This window comes from Rhea americana, unplaced genomic scaffold (genome assembly GCF_003343005.1).
Source record: "Rhea americana isolate MKP2758 unplaced genomic scaffold, rheAme1 scaffold_335, whole genome shotgun sequence".
Lineage (NCBI taxonomy): Eukaryota > Metazoa > Chordata > Aves > Rheiformes > Rheidae > Rhea > Rhea americana.
The window spans coordinates 651,018-671,431 of record NW_028186463.1 but is presented as its reverse complement, the minus strand read 5'-3'; the positions used below and the strand labels follow the sequence as shown (position 1 = coordinate 671,431).

The 20,414-nt window shown below is 40.4% G+C and overlaps 1 protein-coding gene across 2 annotated transcripts in view; it reads right to left on the bottom strand.

Annotated features, from left to right (window-relative positions):
- The window catches only part of RAB6A (RAB6A, member RAS oncogene family), a 65,123-nt gene extending 44,715 nt beyond the window's left edge, over positions 1-20,408 (bottom strand). For both annotated transcript variants that reach the window (XM_085311224.1, XM_085311225.1), the window contains exon 1: positions 20,257-20,408. In XM_085311224.1, coding sequence (XP_085167350.1) covers positions 20,257-20,326 — 70 coding nt within the window. In that variant the 5' untranslated portion in view covers positions 20,327-20,408. The remainder of the gene's footprint in view (positions 1-20,256) is intronic.
- Between the last annotated feature and the right edge of the window lie 6 nt (positions 20,409-20,414).

Below are 20,414 nucleotides of genomic sequence, written 5' to 3'. Positions count from 1 at the left end.
CAGTGATCATGCGATGATGGAGTTCAGGACCCAGCGTGGAGGAAGCAAGCCAATAAGAAGGGTCATCACCCTGAACTTCAGGAGAACAAACTCTGGCCTCTTCAGCATCCTACTTGGAGGAATCCCAGGGGTTAGGGCTCTAGAAGGAAGTGGGGGGGAGTCCAAGAGAGCTGGTTAATATTCAAGCGTCACTTCCCCCAAGCTCAAGATCAGTGCATCCCTATGAGTAAGGAGTCCAGCAAAGGGGGCAGGAGATCTGCATGGATGAGCAAGTTGCTCCTTGCAAAACTCAAACAGAAGACGACAGCATACAGAATGTAAAAAAAAGGGGCAGGCTACTTGAGAGGAATAAACAAGTATTATCAGAGTATGCAAGCATACAACGGGGAAGGCTAAGGCCCATTTGGAATTAAATCTGGCAATCTGTCAAGGACGTCAAGGACAACATGAAGGGCTTCTTCAAACACATCAGTAGCAAAAGGAAGACTAGGGAGAATGTAGGCCTGCTGCCGAGTGGGGTGGGGACCCTGGTGACATAGCATACAGAGAAGGCAGAATTACTGAATGCCTTCTTGGCTTCAGTCTTCACTGCTAAGGGCAGCCCTCGTGAATCCTGCAGCCTGGACGTGAGGGAGAAAGTCCAGAGAAGGGAAGACTTTCCTTTGGTTGAGGAGGAAAGGAGTAGAGATCTTCTGGGCAGGCTGGACATCCACAAATCCATGGGCCCAGATGGGATGCACCCACAGGTACTGACGGAGCTGGCAGACATTGTTGCCAGGCCGCTCTCCATCATCTTTGAAAGGTCCTGGAGAACTGGAGAGGTGCCTGAGGACTGGAAGAAAGCCAATGTCACTCCAGTCTTCAAGGAGGAGGACCCAGGCAACTATAGGCTGGTCAGCCTCACCTCCATCCCTGGAAAGCTCATGGAACAGCTCATTCCAGATGTCATAGAATCATAGAATAAGTAAGGTTGGAAGGGACCTCTGGAAATCATCTAGGCCAACCTCCCTGCTCAGCAGGGTCATCTACAGCATGGTAGACAGGGTTGCGTCCAGGCAGGCCTTGAAGATCTCCAGAGGAGACTCCACCACCTCCCTGGGCAACCTGGTCCAGTGCTCTGTCACTCTCACAGGGAAGAAATTCCCCCTCACCTTCAGGCACAACTTCCTGTGCTTCAATTTCTGCCCATTGCCTCTTGTCCTGTCACAYRGGRCAACTGAAAAGAGTTTGTCCTCGTCCCCTTGACACCCTCCCTTCAGGTACTTRTACACATTGATCAGATCCCCCCTCAGTCTTCTCTTCCCCAGGCTGAACAGGCCCAGCTCTCRCAGCTGTTCCTCACAGGGCAGGTGCTCCAGCCCAGATCAGCCTCATCTTTGTAGCCCTATGCTGGACTCTCTCCAGTCGCTCCATGTCTCTGTTGTAGTGGGGAGCCCAGAACTGGACACAGTACTCGAGATGAGGCCTCCCCAGGGCTGAGTAGAGGGGCAGGATCACCTCCCTCGACCTGCTGGCAACAMTCTTTCTAATGCACCCAAGGATACGGAGGTTCCTCTCTCCTATGAAGAAAGGCTGYGAGAGCTGGGTCTATTTAGCCTGGAGAGCTGTATTTCTACTTTCATGCATTCGTGTTATATATTACATTTCTATCACTTCAGTTCCAGTTTGTGTATATTTTTACAATGAGAGAACACTGGCTCACATTGCCAACATTAAGAAAACCATCTTCACCAAAAACATTAGGCCTTTAGGTCAGGTTGCTTCAGAAAGAGCTCTTGTGAAGTTACCTTGCTAAACATTTTAGTAAAATATCACATTTATTATTATACATATTGAATATAAARTCTCTTCTAGCCTAATTAGTGTTTTCCAAGCTACATTCCTAGAATAAAGCCAAAAGCAACAAAATTTTGTTGATTAAATATTTACTGTCTTTAATTTTAACTGCTTATTATTTTAACTGTTTTAATGATCCATCAGCAWCTTCTACAAAAATTTGAGCCTTTTCTCATTATTGTCATGCAGGGATAGTTTAATGTTCACTTTATAGAGAATGGCAGTTAAAGGGATGAATTCACTTTTTGAAGCACATATTACAGCACATATCATTCAGATACTCCATTAAAAACAAGTATAGCACAGAGCAAAAATCCTCAAGGAGGTAGCAGTTAATCATTCATAAGATCCAATTTTTACATCAGTATTTTATTTTTAAATCTCTAACTAGCTGCTTGTAAAGTACTTTGAAGATGTAAAATGCTACATACTACAGCTAAGAGTAATTAAGCCATTTTAGACAGACATCAAATCTGAAGTTTCAATCTACTCTTTAAGGAGTGGTTCTATTAAGTACAACTGCTGCTGGGCACTGAGCTCCTCTTGCAAAAGGGGAATGACTTAACAGCTCCTCTCCCTCAACATCTAGCCCACGAGATTCAAGCATAACAATTACAAAAATATTGTTTCCAAATTCAAAGATCTGTTCTGGATAGTTTACATTGGTATAAAGTCAGAATTAACATAAATGTTTCTCTTTTGAAATTACATTTGGTTTTGGAATGAGGTTAAGAGTAAAAAATACATATTCAAGACTTCATTGCACTTCTCTAACRTTAGTCAGATTTAGGAGAATAGGAGCAAAGGCACAATCCATGCCTGTGTGAAGTATCTTCCTTCAGTACGAAGGAGTAAAATAGGGCAAGAGGAAGAATGCAGCAAGAGGAGATATGCCTCAAATAGATTTCCAAATTTTCCTGACGCTTTGTGAAGTTTCGATGGAAGTGAGAACTAATTGCCACAGGAAGCATTTTGAAAATAGGAGGCAGACATCAGAAGGTAAGCATAAACTTCTGGTTTAACTACCTTTAACRCACTATTTGTTTCCAGAATGAACTATATTCATGACCAGTTTCCACAGGTATCTGCATATAAATCCTCAGGCAAAACAAGGTTTTCCATTAAAAAAAAAGCATTAAAATGGAATAAACAACATCTAATACAAGAAGTACATTCTGGATTCTTCAGAATTATGTTGTATTGGTGACATTTCCCTGCAAAATTACCTCTTTCGTTTTCTCCACAGAAAGGCATCACAAAGAATAATGTCTGCTTCTCTGCCACYCTCTATAACAAATCTTAACATCTGAGCAACATAATAAGGTAACAACGGAGAGTCTCCCTTCCTATGCAAAGTTGCTTAAATATTTTCCAGAAATAATGAATTTCTTTGCATTCTTCACTCTCAAGACTGAGTACTAAYAATGACAATACAAGTTAAAAATTACATTAGTGAAGATATTTGTTGCCATATCTATTTTTTTTACCCCAAACCAAAAAAAATAACTGCTAGCTAGGCTCCTTCCTACATAATCTCAGATTATCTTCCTTATCTCATTTGTRAGGGAGTCGCAGGACTGTAATAGGTTACTTCTCACTGTAATCTCAAGAACATTCAAATTCCAGTGGTCTTCATCCTTTAAGACATAAGCTTCAGAGAGATGAACAACAGTGTATCAGTAGATGGCCCAAAACTACAACCATAATCATCATGCTAATGTCCATYAAAAACTTTATTCACCAGATAAAAGCGATCATATCCACTCCAGAGAGTGAGAAATACAAGTAGAAATCAACATTAAAGGAAAGGGGAGATTAAGAAGTTAGGATAGATATAGCAGGGTGGGGGGGAAGTATTCCACTCAATTTCAAAAGCATTTTGGTTTTCCAATTTTTGCAGTTTCTACAATAAAACTGAACTTTGATCTCCTGAGACAAAAGGCACAGGCCTCAGCCTTGCTTCTTCTATTGCCTCTCCCTCAGAAAAGGGACAGGAGCAAGAAGGTTGCTTACACTTGAACTCAGAGCCAATACGAATGTTTTCTTCAACACGTTCACATTAATCTCTACTAATTAGCATTTTTTTAAAAACATTCCTTTCATGGAAGGCATACCAAACAGGCCCACCGGAAATTTATTAACCTAACTTTATTGACAGTGAAAGTCAATGAATAGTGTTCAACCAGTTCAGCATTTGTGGAAATTCTTAATGAGGATGTGTTCAGCTTCCGTCAAGTTACTGTGTGGCTTAACTAGGTGTGACTTTTTAAATCAATCCATTAGTGAAGTTAATACAGTGCTTATCATACCTTTTCCAGGAAATTAACCATGTGTAAAAAGCCAAAACTGGAAAGAGAAATCAAGATAAGTAAAATACCTTACTTAGCTTTCAGAACTACTGAAGCAAAACAGCAACTTCTCTCATTCTGTAGCAGCGCCTAATTGAGACAGTAAGTAAAGCATTTCTCAGGTTACATGGACAGAGCCCTGTTAGTTTAGGACATAAATACATTCCACAGAAATACCAAAGCACTGCATGCACACCCAAAGAAAACAGACTCCCTTTACTGTTTGTTTTATCTCCCACTACTGCACGACTATATTAATCTGAATCAGCCTTTATAAAWGCTACCAGGCCCATACCTTGTCTCAACACCATATATACATTGGAAAAAATAACCTGAGACTTTGTAGTTTCCCCAGTTTTCACTTTAAGRAAACATAAAGCTGAACTCTAGCACTGCTGCTTGTGTTACAGATTTCCAAAGTTAAAAAAACAGAAAAGGGAATTTCTATTTTCAATGTTATTAGACACCAAAGGTGGCTGGAAACAGSTGAATATTACAGATAACACTGCATATAAAAAACGTTTCAAGTTTAACAGTGGAACTGGCACATYTGAAAGAACCTCAAAGCAATCACACTTAAGAGCCTCATTCCTTTCACTTCCCTTGCAGCAGTCACGTTGTAACCTTTTCTTGGTTTTCCTTCTACTTTGAACATCATTCTGCTTCCCACTAACAGCTTCCTGGATGGCACAGAGTGCTGATGGCACACCGAGCTGCTGACGCCCAGCAGCATCTCACTCCTTGGTTCCAGAGCAGCCCAAGAAGASTGCTATATGCATATTCAGCATCTTTAAGGAGGAACAAGTTCATTTACTAGACACTACTAACAGAGGAGGTCCAGCCTTTGGGATTGCTCCTGAACCATACAGAATAAGTTTCATAAAAGAATCAATCTGGGGGGAGAAAAGGACAATATTTGACATAAAATTATTGCTACTCTTTTATGAGCCTTTACCAGAGGTCTTAAGACACTGCAAACACATTTTTAGACTAAGTATATCCCTTATTTACCACAAAAAAATTATTCTTTCATTTCAGGAACTACTTAAGTAAACTGGCTCCAGCAATAACACACCAAGTGAATCACAAAATTCACAGGTTTTGACTAGGCTATACTAGGATATTCCCACAGAAAATAAAGTATTCACTAAACACTGTAAACAGGATAACACACATACATTACCTCCATTAAAAAAAACGTTGGTTAAATAATGTGTCATATAAGAAGTGTTTTCAAGTGTAAAATGAGACAGATACCATCTAGAAGTGGTAAATATATTAAGAAATGGAGTGTCATGATAAAGATCTGGAAAAGCTCAGCGTGAGCAAAGTTTCTACATGGACCTTCAGGAGATGGCCTAGTTCAAACTTCTGGACACCTTCACAACGCCAATACAGGTCTTACAATAGCACGTTATCAAATAACATTTTAACAGGTATTCCACGCTTGGACAAACTGCTGTGGAGRAATCCAGATGATTCATGTGCCATGCAGAACAGTTCTGTAATCTCAGGGCACAACAGAAACTTGGGATTGCCCTATTTCAGAAGATAAGTAGCCCATGGAAAGCCTCAGACTTCTCCTGAGACAGCAAGAAGTGAATTGCAAATACGTATTCATTTCCATCGAGATATGGAGGGTTCCTGACCAGGGTCCCTTTCTCTTCTTGAAGGATCATCTCTGAGAAGACTGATCMGTCTCCCAGTCAGGGAGTTCAGAGTCCAAGTGAGATTGGAAATTTGGTACACATCCCCAGTCTGTGTCAGAAATACAAACTAAACAACCTTCCTATTAGAACAGACTTTTGCTTTCAGCTGAATGAGAAGTGGCAGGARACTGCAGCAAAGGGGACAAAAGGCAACTTGAAACATCCTGTTTCACTATGGATACATCTGAACCACATAACACTTCAGTGTAACTTTTCTGCTTCCAAAATATACACAGTAGAAAAGTCTGAAGAGTTGAGAATATTTTGAAAAAGTGTTAACTGAACTTGTCACTACTTAAGTGACTTCACACTTCACTTTTCAGTTTTGAATGTATTAATATCATAGACAGGAAGCTATAAATTGATTTGCCCAAATTCACAGCAGGTCTGTGGGAAAACAGGGACTGAACTGAGGTCTTCCATATGGAAGATGAATAATTTGAGAAGCAGATTATTTTCTTCCTCCCTGGAACCATTGGAAAGTGAGAAGAAAACTAGTTTCCACTGGCTAACTCTCATACATACAGGTTATATATAAATTATAGAAGGCWAGATAAACTTGGTCTATTTGCCTTCCTCATATTTAGCTGAATTACCCACTTATTTCTAGGCAGTGGTATGTACCTCCTTAAAAGCTTTGAACTTACAAAACTGTGCCACATCAAATGGTGAAGTAAACTAGTAAGTACAAAAAAAGCTTCTAATCAGCCAAACTAAACTAAATCAAACCAAGATGCCTGCCAAGCTAACAACAGATTACTCATTTTTGTTCACTTCCTCCAAAAGACTCCATGGTTAGGCATGGCCTCAATGCAAATAGGCAATTTTACACTTTTCTTCCCCCCCTTCTTCCACCTTCAGGAGTCTCTGTAGAGAAAGCACCCTATAAAATTGTGCTAGCACAATTCATAAAGTAGCTGAATTTTACACATTGAAGACAACACATTTCCACTAAGGAAGGAAAGTTAGGAAAGTTAAGCGGAAGAATGACCATTGTTCAAGAATTCCTGCTTTAAAATAATAAAGCAAACCTAGATTTGAGGGATACTGATACTCTCCACTCTACCATTTCAAAATAATTAACACTCATTCTTCCTAACTACAAAAAGCACAAGAATGCTCTATCCCCGTTACAGTTGCAGAGAAGGGTGAAATTCATCTGCCCTAATGTAAAAGTCTGACACTTTTGCTATAAACTTCATCTTTTCTGTTTACTAGTTGCCCAAAGCACCTCTAAGAGTGCTGGTTTGGTAAGAGTTCTCCATATTGCTATAAAAAGTCTTATTTATTAAAGTTATCACCCATCAACCTTGCATTCTCAGCTCCAACCCTAATCAGTAAAGCATCTGAGCAGATTTGTTATTTGCAGTTGTTTTGTAACAGGGAACTACTTCTCCCCTCCACTTTGAAGACCTATAGAGCATTCTCAGAATTCCATTTCCCTCCATGAAGAAGCCAGTATTTTCCTCCCTATTCAAAATACGTGCATTAGAGAAACCTCGGATTGTAGACTCTAAAAGCAAACTGGAAAAGTAGCTCAAGGAAGTCAACAACAGACAAGCACGATGTAGGTTTGTGAAGTATCACCTTTGTCAGCTAAAATAATCTAGGTTATTAGTTTTTAGGAGGTGTTACTGAAGGGGCTCTAATATAATTTTTCTGAGTAGTTGGAAGAACTCAGTGCATTACAGGTTTGCTTTTTATTTTTTAATATCCCTTTTCATAACTTCAAAGTTTATATATAGAAGGCAAACAAAAGCACTCCCTCCTTAAACAACTAGCATTTTRTTTCAGTACCCAAAAGCATCTTTGGGTTTTGCAGATTTTTCTTCATAGAGTTCAACTCTAAATTCTTTTCTGTTTATCTAATGCTGCTTCTTCATGCCTCAGTACCACACGGTCATGGTTGGTGTGAATGTGTCTCCATCTTCTCCCTCAGAACATTAAGACCAACTCTTAACCTTTGCTGGAAAAAAAAAAAACACTATTCTGCCTCCGCTATCTTTTCTTTAGAAGAAGAGTCAGATTCAGTGCTGCGATAGGAATAATCTGAATTTTCCCCCAAACCAGCCTACATTCAGCTGTCAGCCCACCTCTCTCCTTTTCATGCTGTCTTTGAAAAAAGCAAAGAGAAAGAGTCCAATTTCTACAAACGTAAGCAGCCAAACATGCATCTTTGACATTTTGAGTATATTTCCTTTCTTATAACATTTGATTATCTGAAGTTTGATGCATCACCTTTTTCTACAGAGAATTCCTTTCTAGTTAAACCTCACTTTTTGCAGTCATYAACAAATACAGCATTAGGGCATCCTTCACTACCACATCTGTCATTGTGCTTGTCTATTAACTGCTTCTTCTCCTTCCTTMCCAACCTACAAGGAAGTTTGACGTAAAACTCATCTGGTCACTGTTACAAAGCATGCATTCTTGAACCAAGTCCACTACGGATTTCAAATACTTGTTTTATCTTTCACCTTTCCTTCTAAACAAGTATACAAGTTACAGTCTCCTTCTTTGTCCTCAATTTCCACATATGCTTTCCCCTCTCATGTWAAGCATTCACGTAATTTAATAAGCTCAAATCAAGTAAGTACCAACATCTGCATCATATATACACTAGCAACATTGGCAAATTAGAGAAAACAAAATTCCAAACAACAGGTTGAGAGGTAAGATACAGTAAATAAGGTCCATCTCATAGGAGATCCCTCCTTCACATTATCATGCCATGTGACATGCAACACTTTCTATAGCTACCGAAAATAACATTAAGGCAGCAAAATCCCTTGGCAGAAAACAGCTGCATAAGTGAGGAGATAAAAAAACAGGTGAACACCCAAGTATACCTTTCCGGAGTGAAACACCTATGTTCTTTACTCTTTTCAACATTAAACRTTATTCTCATGCAAGCTAAACTGTCATACAGTTAAGGGTACTTGGTCATTGTTTCCCTGTTCCATATGCTGAGAAGAGTCCTTAAAACAAGCTATCAAAATCTTCCTGAATATATTTTTCCCATAGATGTTACTGCTTGTTGTGCTTTTAAGTCAGTCTTTTTTGATTTTTGGAGAGATGAATCAGAAGTTTCAGGAGACTCAGRATGCTAGGGATAACTCCTGACTTTTCTCCCCCTTCTTTACCTAAGTTTTCCTTAACGTTTCCCCAGCACCATTATCCACCTGGTAAAATAAGGAGAATAATTCCTCCTGTTCCCTCTTCTCACTGTTGCCTATCCTAAGATTATGCCCTCTCACACAGCAGATTTTGACCTGGCTGGGAGAGGAAAAGAAAGAGAGTGCAAGGGAAGACAAAGCTTCCTCCTCAGTGATTCTATCATATTCACATAACCTACACCACCTTCTGGGATATTCTGCAAGGACTAGGATTTGACCTTAAATTGCCCACGCAAGAGCAACAGGACGGCATCCACAGAGGCTCTTTTCTCTCAAACCCGTTCTTCAGATGACACACTTCTGAACTTCTTCTGAATGAAGCTTCTTAAAATAGTCTTGCTTCAAGGTCCATGTAGTCTAGATTCYGAGGAGGTGACCTGTCAAAATGCAGAGTGCCTCCTGCGCACTTTTATTAAGCACACCCTTGCACAAAGTACAGCACAAATTTGGTCAGCATTTGCTGATCCAAGTTAATAAGTGTATCTGTGGAGAATACCAAGGGACTGCTCCAAAAATATCCAATGGTGTACACAATCCTCTAAACAATACGCATAGTTTAACCTGTATGATGCAATTCCACAGCAACACAGGGAAAAATATCAGCAGCTAAATTAGAACACGTATACCACAGCATATTGCAAGAGCAGCAGAGGACCCTGCTTTTCAGTACTTGTTTCCAAAAAACACGAAAAACCCACCACATACAAACATCTGAAATTTGAGAATAACACATTACTGCTATGAAGTTGCATATCCCAAGTTCTTCAGGCTCTTGCACAAGTCCAGCGACACATGGCTACCAATACTTTACATTAAGAATTCAAGAGTAGTGTATCCTGAACATCACACTCCCCATCTTCTCTTCCACAGCTCGCAGCCTAAACTAAGATAGCTTTCTCCTTGGGGAGTGACTCAACATAGAGGCAACCAGCACGGTGACTTCAGCTACCTGCCTGCTCTACCTGTCCTGCAGACGAAGAACTTCAAGCTAAGAGCATGGTAATTCATCAAGCTAAGATGATGTTAATCTGGCACAATAGTTTTTAGTCTTTCAATGTGCAGACTTAAAAATTTCCTGAGACACACACTTCTCTGTGGGGAGCTGAAACCTGCTGACAAACTTGTTTTTCCCAGTTGCATTTCACAAATGCCTTGGAAACAGACCAGGGAGCCTGAGGGGTCTGCAGACCTAAGGTTTAAAATTAATCAAGTAGAACTTCAAAAAAAAGTTAGTCTTTAAAAGATAGGAATTTGGTTTCAAATATTCAGTGGAACAGGGGATTTTTTTGCTTTTGTTTTTAAATTCTTATTCCAGAAAAAGGCTACTTGAAGAATTTTGGGGGCTCAACATCAAATAAAAAAAGAGGGCTCATACGAGAAGTTGAGTTTGGACCAGACAATTCTTTACAGAAGAATTTCTACATCCCAGCTGTGATATGGCATCTTGAAATAACTATTCTCCTCAAGCAGTATTATTTAGAGGTGCAATAATAAATCCCTTCATACAAGGGCTGTAAGGACATATACTAGTTGCTATCCAACTCCAGCAATTTCTTGTATAAACACACATAGGAAATAGTTTGGGGGTCTTCATGTTGTCATAACTACAAAGCCAGCTTAGAAATTCACCACAAAGTTCTCAGAGAACCTTGAAGTGCCAAACAGAAGCTCACATCTTCTTTCTGTTAAGGGCCACAGAAGAGCTGCCACCATGTATAGTAAATACTAAATCGCAACTGTTTGCCATCTTCCACTGTGCAGTTGATAGTGCTAGAGGGGAATCATCCATGGAAACAAAAGCAACTTGGAGATGCAAAGTAAAAGCAGACTGGTTACCCAAGTCAGGTATTTCAGTCAAGCACTTGAGAAACATCAGTGAAGAAAGCATTAAGCTGTTTTGAAACTCCGTAAGAAGGAATCATTCAAGACACTTCTTCCCTTTCCAAAGGGCCTTTGTTCCTCCAGGGATCAAGCTTCCAGAAATACTAACCAAGGGCACATGGCTCCCACGCCTTTCAAGGGGAATTGTTCTAACCTGTGATAGACTGCAAACGAGGCAGGGCTCTAACATTTAACCTGAAATCAGGCAAAGCTGGGTCAAGTCTCTGATTCATTCTTAGCTGTGCAAGTCATACTGAATAAAACAATTTCAAAATATCATCCAGACAATTCTCTAGAGAAGTATTTCTCTAGAGTTAAGGACTTACTGTGGGGAATGTATGTAGTAATTAGGCTAAAGTTCCTCTTGAATTTACTATATATTCTGCAGTTTAGTGATTTGAGGAAACCCTAACTGTACACAAAAGAAAATCCTTCTTGTAATTTTAAATAAAATTGCAGAATTCCTAAGACCATCTTCACTGCAAATTACCTGCTGCAGAGTAACTAGTCRAAGTCTATGTATAAATAAAGACCAGATGCAACCTATCAGCCCTCTGCATTCAGGGAGAGAGAGAGGAAAATATTTTTTAAGTAGTAAACCAAATGACAATTACAAGACTGAGGCTTTCACTGAGAAAAAATTTCAGGTCTGCTATTACACTATAACATCCAAAGAAAGAAGCAAATTTCACAGGATGAAAGCCTATGACCTGCACACTGTTTACTCAATTTCCCCCCCCCCCAAAAAAAATATTCCCTTCTCCAAATCACACAGAGGTTTAACAGCAACTAAAAATAAAACAGTGGGAAAGAACTATGGTCAAAGTAAAATATACGGTATTGGATAAAAGCCATTAGGATGATAGGCCTGCAAATCAGGCAAAAATGTAACTGAACTAGAATAAAAATACCCTAAGAAAGTTGGAAGAACTGGAAGAATGCAAACATAATTAAGCAGCGAATACATAAAGGACTGCTATTAAGACACAGCTTGGAAAGCTGAGAAGACATTGCAAGAACCTGAACCAGTGGGTGGGTCTGGAAATGAGAGGCTGGAAGAGACCTGCCCTGTGGAAAAACTCTTAGTAAAGCATTTCTGAGGTCAGGAAGAAAGACAAAATGAAAGCCTAAAACTCATTTCAGATCTTATGCAAAACTTGGATTTTCCTCAGTCATTTTAATGAGCCCCTCCTGCTGCATTCACCTGCTATGCTGAAAGGTTCTCTCTTAACAGTTCAAGTAAGCAGCAGAAGCACAGCTTTAATAAAGCCATCCTAAAGGCTCTCAGAGCATTCATATAGGCCTGAGCCATTTTCAGCCATTTTGATGATGCCAAGGACACAACATTCAAAAACTGCTTTAGCAGCAATCACATTGTGAAACCAGGAAGAACCAAACAGGTAATAGAGAAAAGGCAAATAAGGCAACAAACAAGGACCTGTCTACTCCACTCTACTAAAGTCAGGAAAGGGTCAGAAAGAAAAGGTACTGCAGCACAGTATTTCACTGCCAATTAATTCTGTTACACATGAAATTAAACCCCGCTCATCTACTCAACACCGACTACACCCATCAGGCAACATTACCTGCAGATTCAGCTGCTTTTCTAAGAGAAAGCATTCTCCACTTACCTGCATTTCTAATAGAATGCCCTCTGCCCTGGTTCAAGCTCATGCTGCTCTCACCAAGATTTATTGATCTCTGTGTGCACACTATGCTTTTGCTCTCAGCACTTAAAATAAATTTTGTTCTCTCCATTTTCTCTACCACCTCATACATCCACTGGATGATTCAATCACCCATCTAGTTCAGATTCCTCTGCTAAATGTTCCTTCTGTCAGGTCATAAAAAAAGAAATCCTCCCATCACTGACAAGTAGGGTTTCTCATGGACATTTCTGTGCCAGCAGAAGAGGAGAGAGTCAGTAATGAGTGAACATTTTCTGCTTCTACAGAATGCCACAGCTTCATTAAAACAAATGAAGTGCCTAGCCCTGCAAGCTGCAGAGAAGCACTTCTGCACTCAGATTAATACAATGCTGCCTGTCCATTTCTATACCGGCAGCTTTAGAGCCTCTGCAGGTCASGGCTCTCTGGACCTGTTAAGGGGATTTCGCCTCCCTCAGCAGCAGCTACTCAGACCCCCGGGAGTGTGAAACTGACAGGACCCGCCGCAATTTCACCCTGCTCCTCACCCCCACCGGCCTCTGCGCCGCTTTGCCAGGGAGACTTCACCCTCCCAGGGCCCCCCGCTCCTGGCAGCTACTCCTCTATCCTGGATTTAATTTCCCTTCCCTTTGCTTTTCCCATATCAAGAACATTAAGAAAACGAATTAGCTCTAACTCAAACCTAGACAGAGGCAAGTACAGGAAGTATAACAGGAAGCATTTAGAGGAATGGGATAAACTGGCCTCTACATTAATTACAGAAATGTTGGAGTGGGTTTTCTTCCTGCAGCAATTGCCGATTGCACTCCTAGAAGCAAATCATTAATGTCACTCAGCAGGGCTTTTTTTTTTTTAAAAAAAAATAATACTATTTTTATGGTTACAAACATTAACAAAACAAACACTAAAGTGGTCACAATAAGTTTCAAGACACAAGGTAACCTAAGTGAAACTTAAGAGTATTTTCTCAGGTTTCTTGCACCTTCCACTGACACAGCTGGTTTGGCCATGTCTGAAGACAAACCGCCTAGCTGCTCATCAGCATGCTCCTAGATTTCTTCCAGACTCTTTCAGTTCTGGGGAAATATGTTTTAGATTTAAACTAAAGACTTAATTCTGTGTGTTGATGACTCCTACACATGTCTGGATCAGAGAACACYACGAGCCTGCAAATCTCAGAATAGCTATGTGGCATCTCCAGGGGATACTGGCATGTAGTCAAGCAATGGAAACTCTTAGAAGTATGCCCCAACTTTGTTTTTTTAAAATGGAAGTGACTACCACAAGCATAAAATTAACAGTGTGAATCTGTGTGCAGCTGTACCTCAGCAGGTGCCTTAAGCCTACAAAGGTGCCAAGGTCAACGGAGATGACCAAACACTTGAAGAGTTTCCTTTAGACTCTAGTGCAGCACAGCAGTTGGCATTTCCAGCTTTGGTATTTCTGATGGGATTAGAGAAAAGTTACAGTATGGACAAAAACATCCTAACATAGGGAAAGGGACTTTAGGGGCACATACTCTTTTTAGGCAGTTCTCATCACAATCAAGTGTCTCAAGAATTGCATGTTTGGCTTTGCAGAAGTACTTTAAAGCTCAAACTTCATAATACAAAGAGCTTATTCCTCAGCTTCCCTCACACATGCAGTAGCTAAACCAGTTAATATGGCACTGGATACACTGGAGGYTTAAGAAGTCTTTTCAAAGCCTACAGCTGACTAGGAAATGTGCACTGGCATTCTGGCAACACCGACTCAGTTCACAGCAGCCCAGCAAGGTAAACGTGCTAACCAGGAACAATAAAGGAAAGTTACACCCGTGCTCTAAAACGTTAAATTAAACAGATACAGCTGTGCTGTAGAGCTGAATAGAGTGTCCTTCCTAATTTGAAGATTAAACTGTGTGACAGAGTCAACTTCAGGCAAATTCAAGTCAGCACAGTAGCCAAAAGCAAGCAAAGGCCTCAAGAAGTCAGCAGGTCCACATACCCCACAAAGGCAAGCGTTAGTAGCRTGCCTTCCAATCATATCACATTGTATGTGGCATCAGAAGCAGGAAGGAGGAGGAAGTAGCTTTTCTACTTAAATCACCAATTTTGATACTGCTGTGCATCTAGAGTTGTTTATTTTCTTCAGTCGGTATTTTCACTCACTGACAACTGGTGATTTTCATCTCAAAAGGATCTCTGTCATTCAGTGTGGCCTTTGCACTAAGTTCAGTATTTTCTAAGTATAATATATATATATACACACCCATACACACAAATTTATTGAACCATTAGTAAGTTCACAGAGGTAAAAAGCATTCATTGTTTCATAAATTATTTGCTTCACAGATTAATATTCTTTTCTTTTTGATGCACTAAGCTGCACCTGGTAAGAGCTGAATTTAACTGAAATGCACAAAAAAATTATTTCAGTCAACACACTTAGCCTGTCAAGTTCTAAATACAAAATAAAATAGCTGATATAAAGTAACCACTTTGTTTGCTGTCACTGAGCCCTTCAACATATTAGAGCTATAAGAGCTTGTTCTATGCTGAAGAGAAAAGAAAGAATCCATTTAGCATCTCACCCTTGTGTAAGCTCAGTAAATAAAGAGCAGAGACCTGAAAATTTCTAGTTTCACTATCAGTTCATATTTTGACTGCGGTTCATTTGCTGAAGCACACATTTTTTGTTTAGACTACTTACATAAATAATTTATACTAGTGTGCCCAATTTGTTATCATTTTGATTACACTAGTTCACTTTCAAAATAGTATTTTAGTTTATATTATATATTTATATTTTTACATCTTGTTTCATACCAGAACTCTCTCAGAAGTGTTCTTCTGTCACAGGTTAACTTTTCTTGCAGAGTACAGAACTCACAAGTGAGTTTCAAAGGTTGTCTTGAAAAAAATACGGTGTTCATGTCAAGACAGAGAATCTTTGATTTCTTTAAGAAGTATTTCAAACCATTGAGATTTTCTCACTGCTTTCTTGGTTTGGTTGTGGTTTGTTGGTTTGTTGTTTTTGTTTGATTTATTTTAATGAGTAGCATATCAGCTCAGGTCTGGAAAGGCAAGTAGGAAGGTAGCTAGTTGCCTTCACTACAAAACACTCATAGAAGATAACACTTTTCAAGATGAGAGGTCTTAAGCTCTCTGACAATTTCCAACTGCTCGATCTTCTGCTAAGGCTGACCTCAGATGAGGTTCTTCACCTTTGTTTCTCTATTAGCCCCAAAGTATTAGACAGCAGTTCCACAGAGCCTGCATCACGGGTTTAGAAAGTGCCAAGCATCACCAAACATTCCAAGAGCTGCAAATATAAAATCTATTATCAAGGGGTAGAAAGATCATTTCCTTCCTTATGGGTTCACAAATCACTTCTCACAGATGCAGACCGAAAAACCTACAGAAGTACAAACAGGTGCAGCTATTTTTCCTCTGCTAAAAAAAAAATCTCCTTCAGAAGCTTCTTCAWATAGATAAGTATCAAAAGGCAGTATGAAAGCAGGCATCACAATGTATTTAAGTCCCATTTCTCCAAGTCTGACTCTTCCTTAARACATTGTTGGAAGGGCTATTTCAGAGATGGGGAACAGAAAGAGCAGGGACAATATTCTGGAAGTACCCAAGCAAACAAGGCTAGTGACTCATGTAGAAAATACATACAGGATAAATATAAACCCAAATATCTAGATTTCCTGTCATTCACTCAATATATTCCTCTTAGTGAATCTTCTATAAAGAGGAAAAAAAAGCATGGCACTAGGAATTTAACAGGAGGGAAGAGGGCAAGATTTTACTCACTGGTGGGACAAGTTCATACATTTCTGGAGCTTGTAAACCAGATAAAACTTCTTTTTAAAGACTTAAGTTACATGCGGATGGCAGTCTCCACAGATTGACAGAGGCTGAACTGCAATGAGTGTTATGCCAGCTTCTCTCACACAAACCACCTGCAGTTCTCCAGTTATCTAATAAGACACATCATACTATTCAGCTGTGTCTGTATCAACCCTGTTATGTAACAGCACAGTTCGTTAGAGGTTTCTAAACAGTTACATGCTACAAGTTACACTGTAGTTATGACAGCATTTTCAATACTAAAATCCCACCTAATTCCTGATAAAAAACCTCTGTTTATCATTTTTTTACATCGTCTTATACAATGCAGAAATTACTGTAGTAAGATACAATAGGGACATATTTTGCCATCTATATATATTAATACCCTTCAGACTTCCTCTTCAATAAAACCTGCAGCATGAATCCACACAATGAAAGAATACTTCTATTGTTGTGCCCCAGCATTCAGTTCTGCCCAGTCAAATATAAATTGACATATAAAGAACAGAAGATGTTCATATGCTAGACAAAACTAAAAATGTTACTAAATATTTTAGGAGTACATAGCATATTTACCACAGGCAATCCTAATAGAGGTGATGTATAAACTAACTGATATGACCCATAAACCAAAATTTATTACTTAATGTATTAGGATTCATGAAAGTCACTTGACAAAATAAGATCAAAGGCAGTAAGAAGCATACAATCTTTTTTTTTTTTTTAAAAAAAAAAGGTAGCTATATCTAATCCCTCAGCACAGAGCTCTACGTTTTCAGTAAAGATTAACATATTTAAAACTACTAAACTCTATAATCTCCAAACACTGGGAAAAGTAATTCAATTAGGACAAGCACTGGTTAAGTTTCCTTCTTGCTAGTCACTCAATGTTATATCCTTGTGCTGCAAGCAAGGGAAAAAATAAAGAGCTAGGAAAAGAAAGAGAAGCTTCTCTTCAGCTGAACACGGATTATTTTGCAGGCTGGTGATGAATCCACAGCACATGCGGCAAGTATCCAGGTTTGCTGATCCAGTTTGGTGGGGAGGGCTGTGGGGGGACAAAAACCATATTGCTTTTGAGAAGCAATGACTTGCAGTAAATTCTGAAAGAAGCTGCAAGTGACCTTATGTCATTTAGCCAACACACACCCCTGACTGATCAGCACTGGCAGGACTCTGCTGAACAGAACTGCAGCAGTGTGTCAGCTTTCTCTCCATGGCATTGACTGCTCGAGGAGCTGGCGCAATAAAACCATAAAAAGCAGACAATGTAAGTAACAGACACTGGAGGCAGGAAGATTCTGGAGGTCAGGGAACAAGGAAAGGGAAAGGGTTTGTTTTGTTTTGTTTCTTTAAAGAAAGAGCAGCAGCTTAATGCATAAGAGAACCAGCCGCTAATGCCGAACAGTATAACTAGGAGGAATCACTGCAGTCCAGACAAATACCTCTAGGTATATGGTGTTGAACTACCACAATATGGCTGAGGATACCAGCRAAAATTACAGACTGCATCCCCTGCACAATTTCAGTTTCAGGTAAGGTTATAGGAATGAAATGTCTAGAAATGCTTCCAGATCTTTCACGGCAAGGTATCACCTTTGATCACACAATTGCATCTAAAGGCTCTAAAGCCTGTACAGTAAATGAACTCCAGGTAAGAATCTCTCAACTGTAACGTGCATGTTTAGGAAAGAAATGGTATACAATCAACACAGAAGGTCTGATACTAGCTGGCTTTGGTTGCTGATGCACCTAATCAACACTGCACCCCTTTGTAACATTTCATTTGCCATTCTGAAGTGCCTGAGTGAAACAGAAGCATCCTGTATCCCTACAAACAGCAGTAGGATATCTTTAATTACAGCCTTCCAGCAGGGCAGACCACCTTTCAGGAAGTATATGCAGTAATCCAGTGCAACAGTTGTATAAAGAGATGTTTGATTCACAAAGCTGTAAGAACTTCTTTATTTCTACGTTTCCCTTRATCTTCAAAAACAAGGATGACAAAGGGAGCTATGTGTAAGCAAAACCTCTTAGACCTCTCCTGCAGAATGCAAGGTGCTTCCATATTATCTCCATTACATGGAAGAACATTATTAGAATATTTATTCTTTCAGGAGCCATATGTAATGGGAGCTAGTCACACAGTGAAAAATAAATAAATAAATAGACACAATTATATCAAGACAGCAGTATTTGAAGAGAACCGATGCAAATTCAGAGAAAGCTGTTTCTCCAGCATGTACGAGAATCATCTGGGGGCTGTGCTGGAGCATGCCTGCGCTGCAGCACCTGTAGACTGCCTGGACACGCTGAGCTCTTCGCTGCTATCAGCACAGCCCTGTGTTAGCRGAGAGTTCAGCGCAGACGAGCCACTGAGTGATCGCCCTGATCTAGACAAAGGCRGGTCTGAAACCCACACCACAGCTGCTAGCACTACCTAGCTCACCACCAGCTGAATACAGCGATGAGTTATGTATATTTAGTTAGGAGTATTTTGCTACACTCTACCCCCAAACCCCCTTCTCTCCCTCCCAGATTTAAAACTATCAATGGGAATCATTTAAGACCTTCAGTATAACCATAGATGATTAGCTTGGGGGGGGGGGACATGGAGCTGCTGAGATTTAAGATCTGCACTAGATGCCTCCCATAGAGGCATCCTAAAATCTTCAGGAAATTAAAGCTCAGAAATACAGGGAAACAAGCAAAGCAAATGCACAGGCAACCCTCTAGATTCGTGTTGTCAAAAAACACCTTGAAAAAAAAATAGCATCTTTTACACACAACCCTCTTCCTAAATCCTCATAAAATGGCTGGCCAAACAGCACCTCACCAAGTAGGTCAGGTGACTTAGCCAAGAAGAAATGCCCAAGTTGAACTCGTGCTCCCTGCATCCCTAACACCAGAGTGGCTCCGACACAAAAAAAGGGGGGGGGGGTGGATGGGACAGACTAAAGGAAGCTACCAACATACAGGTAAATACATTTTAATAGCAGTCTTACCACCAAGCTCATCTACATTTAAGTGAAGAAAAAACACTATGTAAGTCATCGGGGGTAGGGGGGAGGGAGAAGGAGTATTTCATCAGCTCCTACCAYATAGGGAGCAAAGGTGGCTAAAGGCGCAAACACCCCACCCTGAGATAGAGAATATTTTGCTCCTTCTCATTATATCAAAGATCCTCCAATATTYGACCAGGATCACAAAGCACCCTACGAATTAATATTTTCCAGAAAAAAAAAACACTCCCCTAAAAGTAGGATTCGGATTTAATACGTCAGACAGAGAGGCCTTTACATAGGAAGAAGCTGAAATCCAGATTTCTCAGGGTTTTTTCTTATTTTTTTTCCTCCCCTCCCAGAAAAGACAGGAGAATAAAATCTCATCTACTATGTAAATATATTTAGAACGTTTCATCTGCCATGCCGGGACATAACTCCATTTTCAAAAAAATAAATAGAAAGAAATATATATATTACGTATATGTAAAAATACAGGTATCTCGAAGCAGGAGATACCAGGGATTGACACTCTTTTCCCAGCGAAGCCCGATGCACTCGGGCTAAATGAATCAGCACTGCTTCAAAAGATGGGGCTGCCTGGGGCTTAAAAAAGATAAAAAAAATAATAATCATCATCATCACGAATTAATAAAATGTAGACGGCCGAACCGCGCTCGCTGCCGCCCGCCCCGAGGGGCAGCCGGGGTTGGGGGGGGGGGGGGAGCCTTCCCGCCGCCCGTGTGAGGGGACGCCGGGCCGGGCCGGGCCGAGCCGAGCCGGGCCGGGCCGGTGACTCACCGCTCTGCTCGCCCAGAAACACCAGCTTGAATTTCCGCAGCGGGTTGCCGAAGTCCCCGCCCGCCGACATGATGGAGGAGCCGCCGCCGCCCCGCAGCTCGCTCCGCTCCCCGCGGCGGCACCCGCGACCGCTCTCGCTCGCTCGCTCGCTGGCTCTG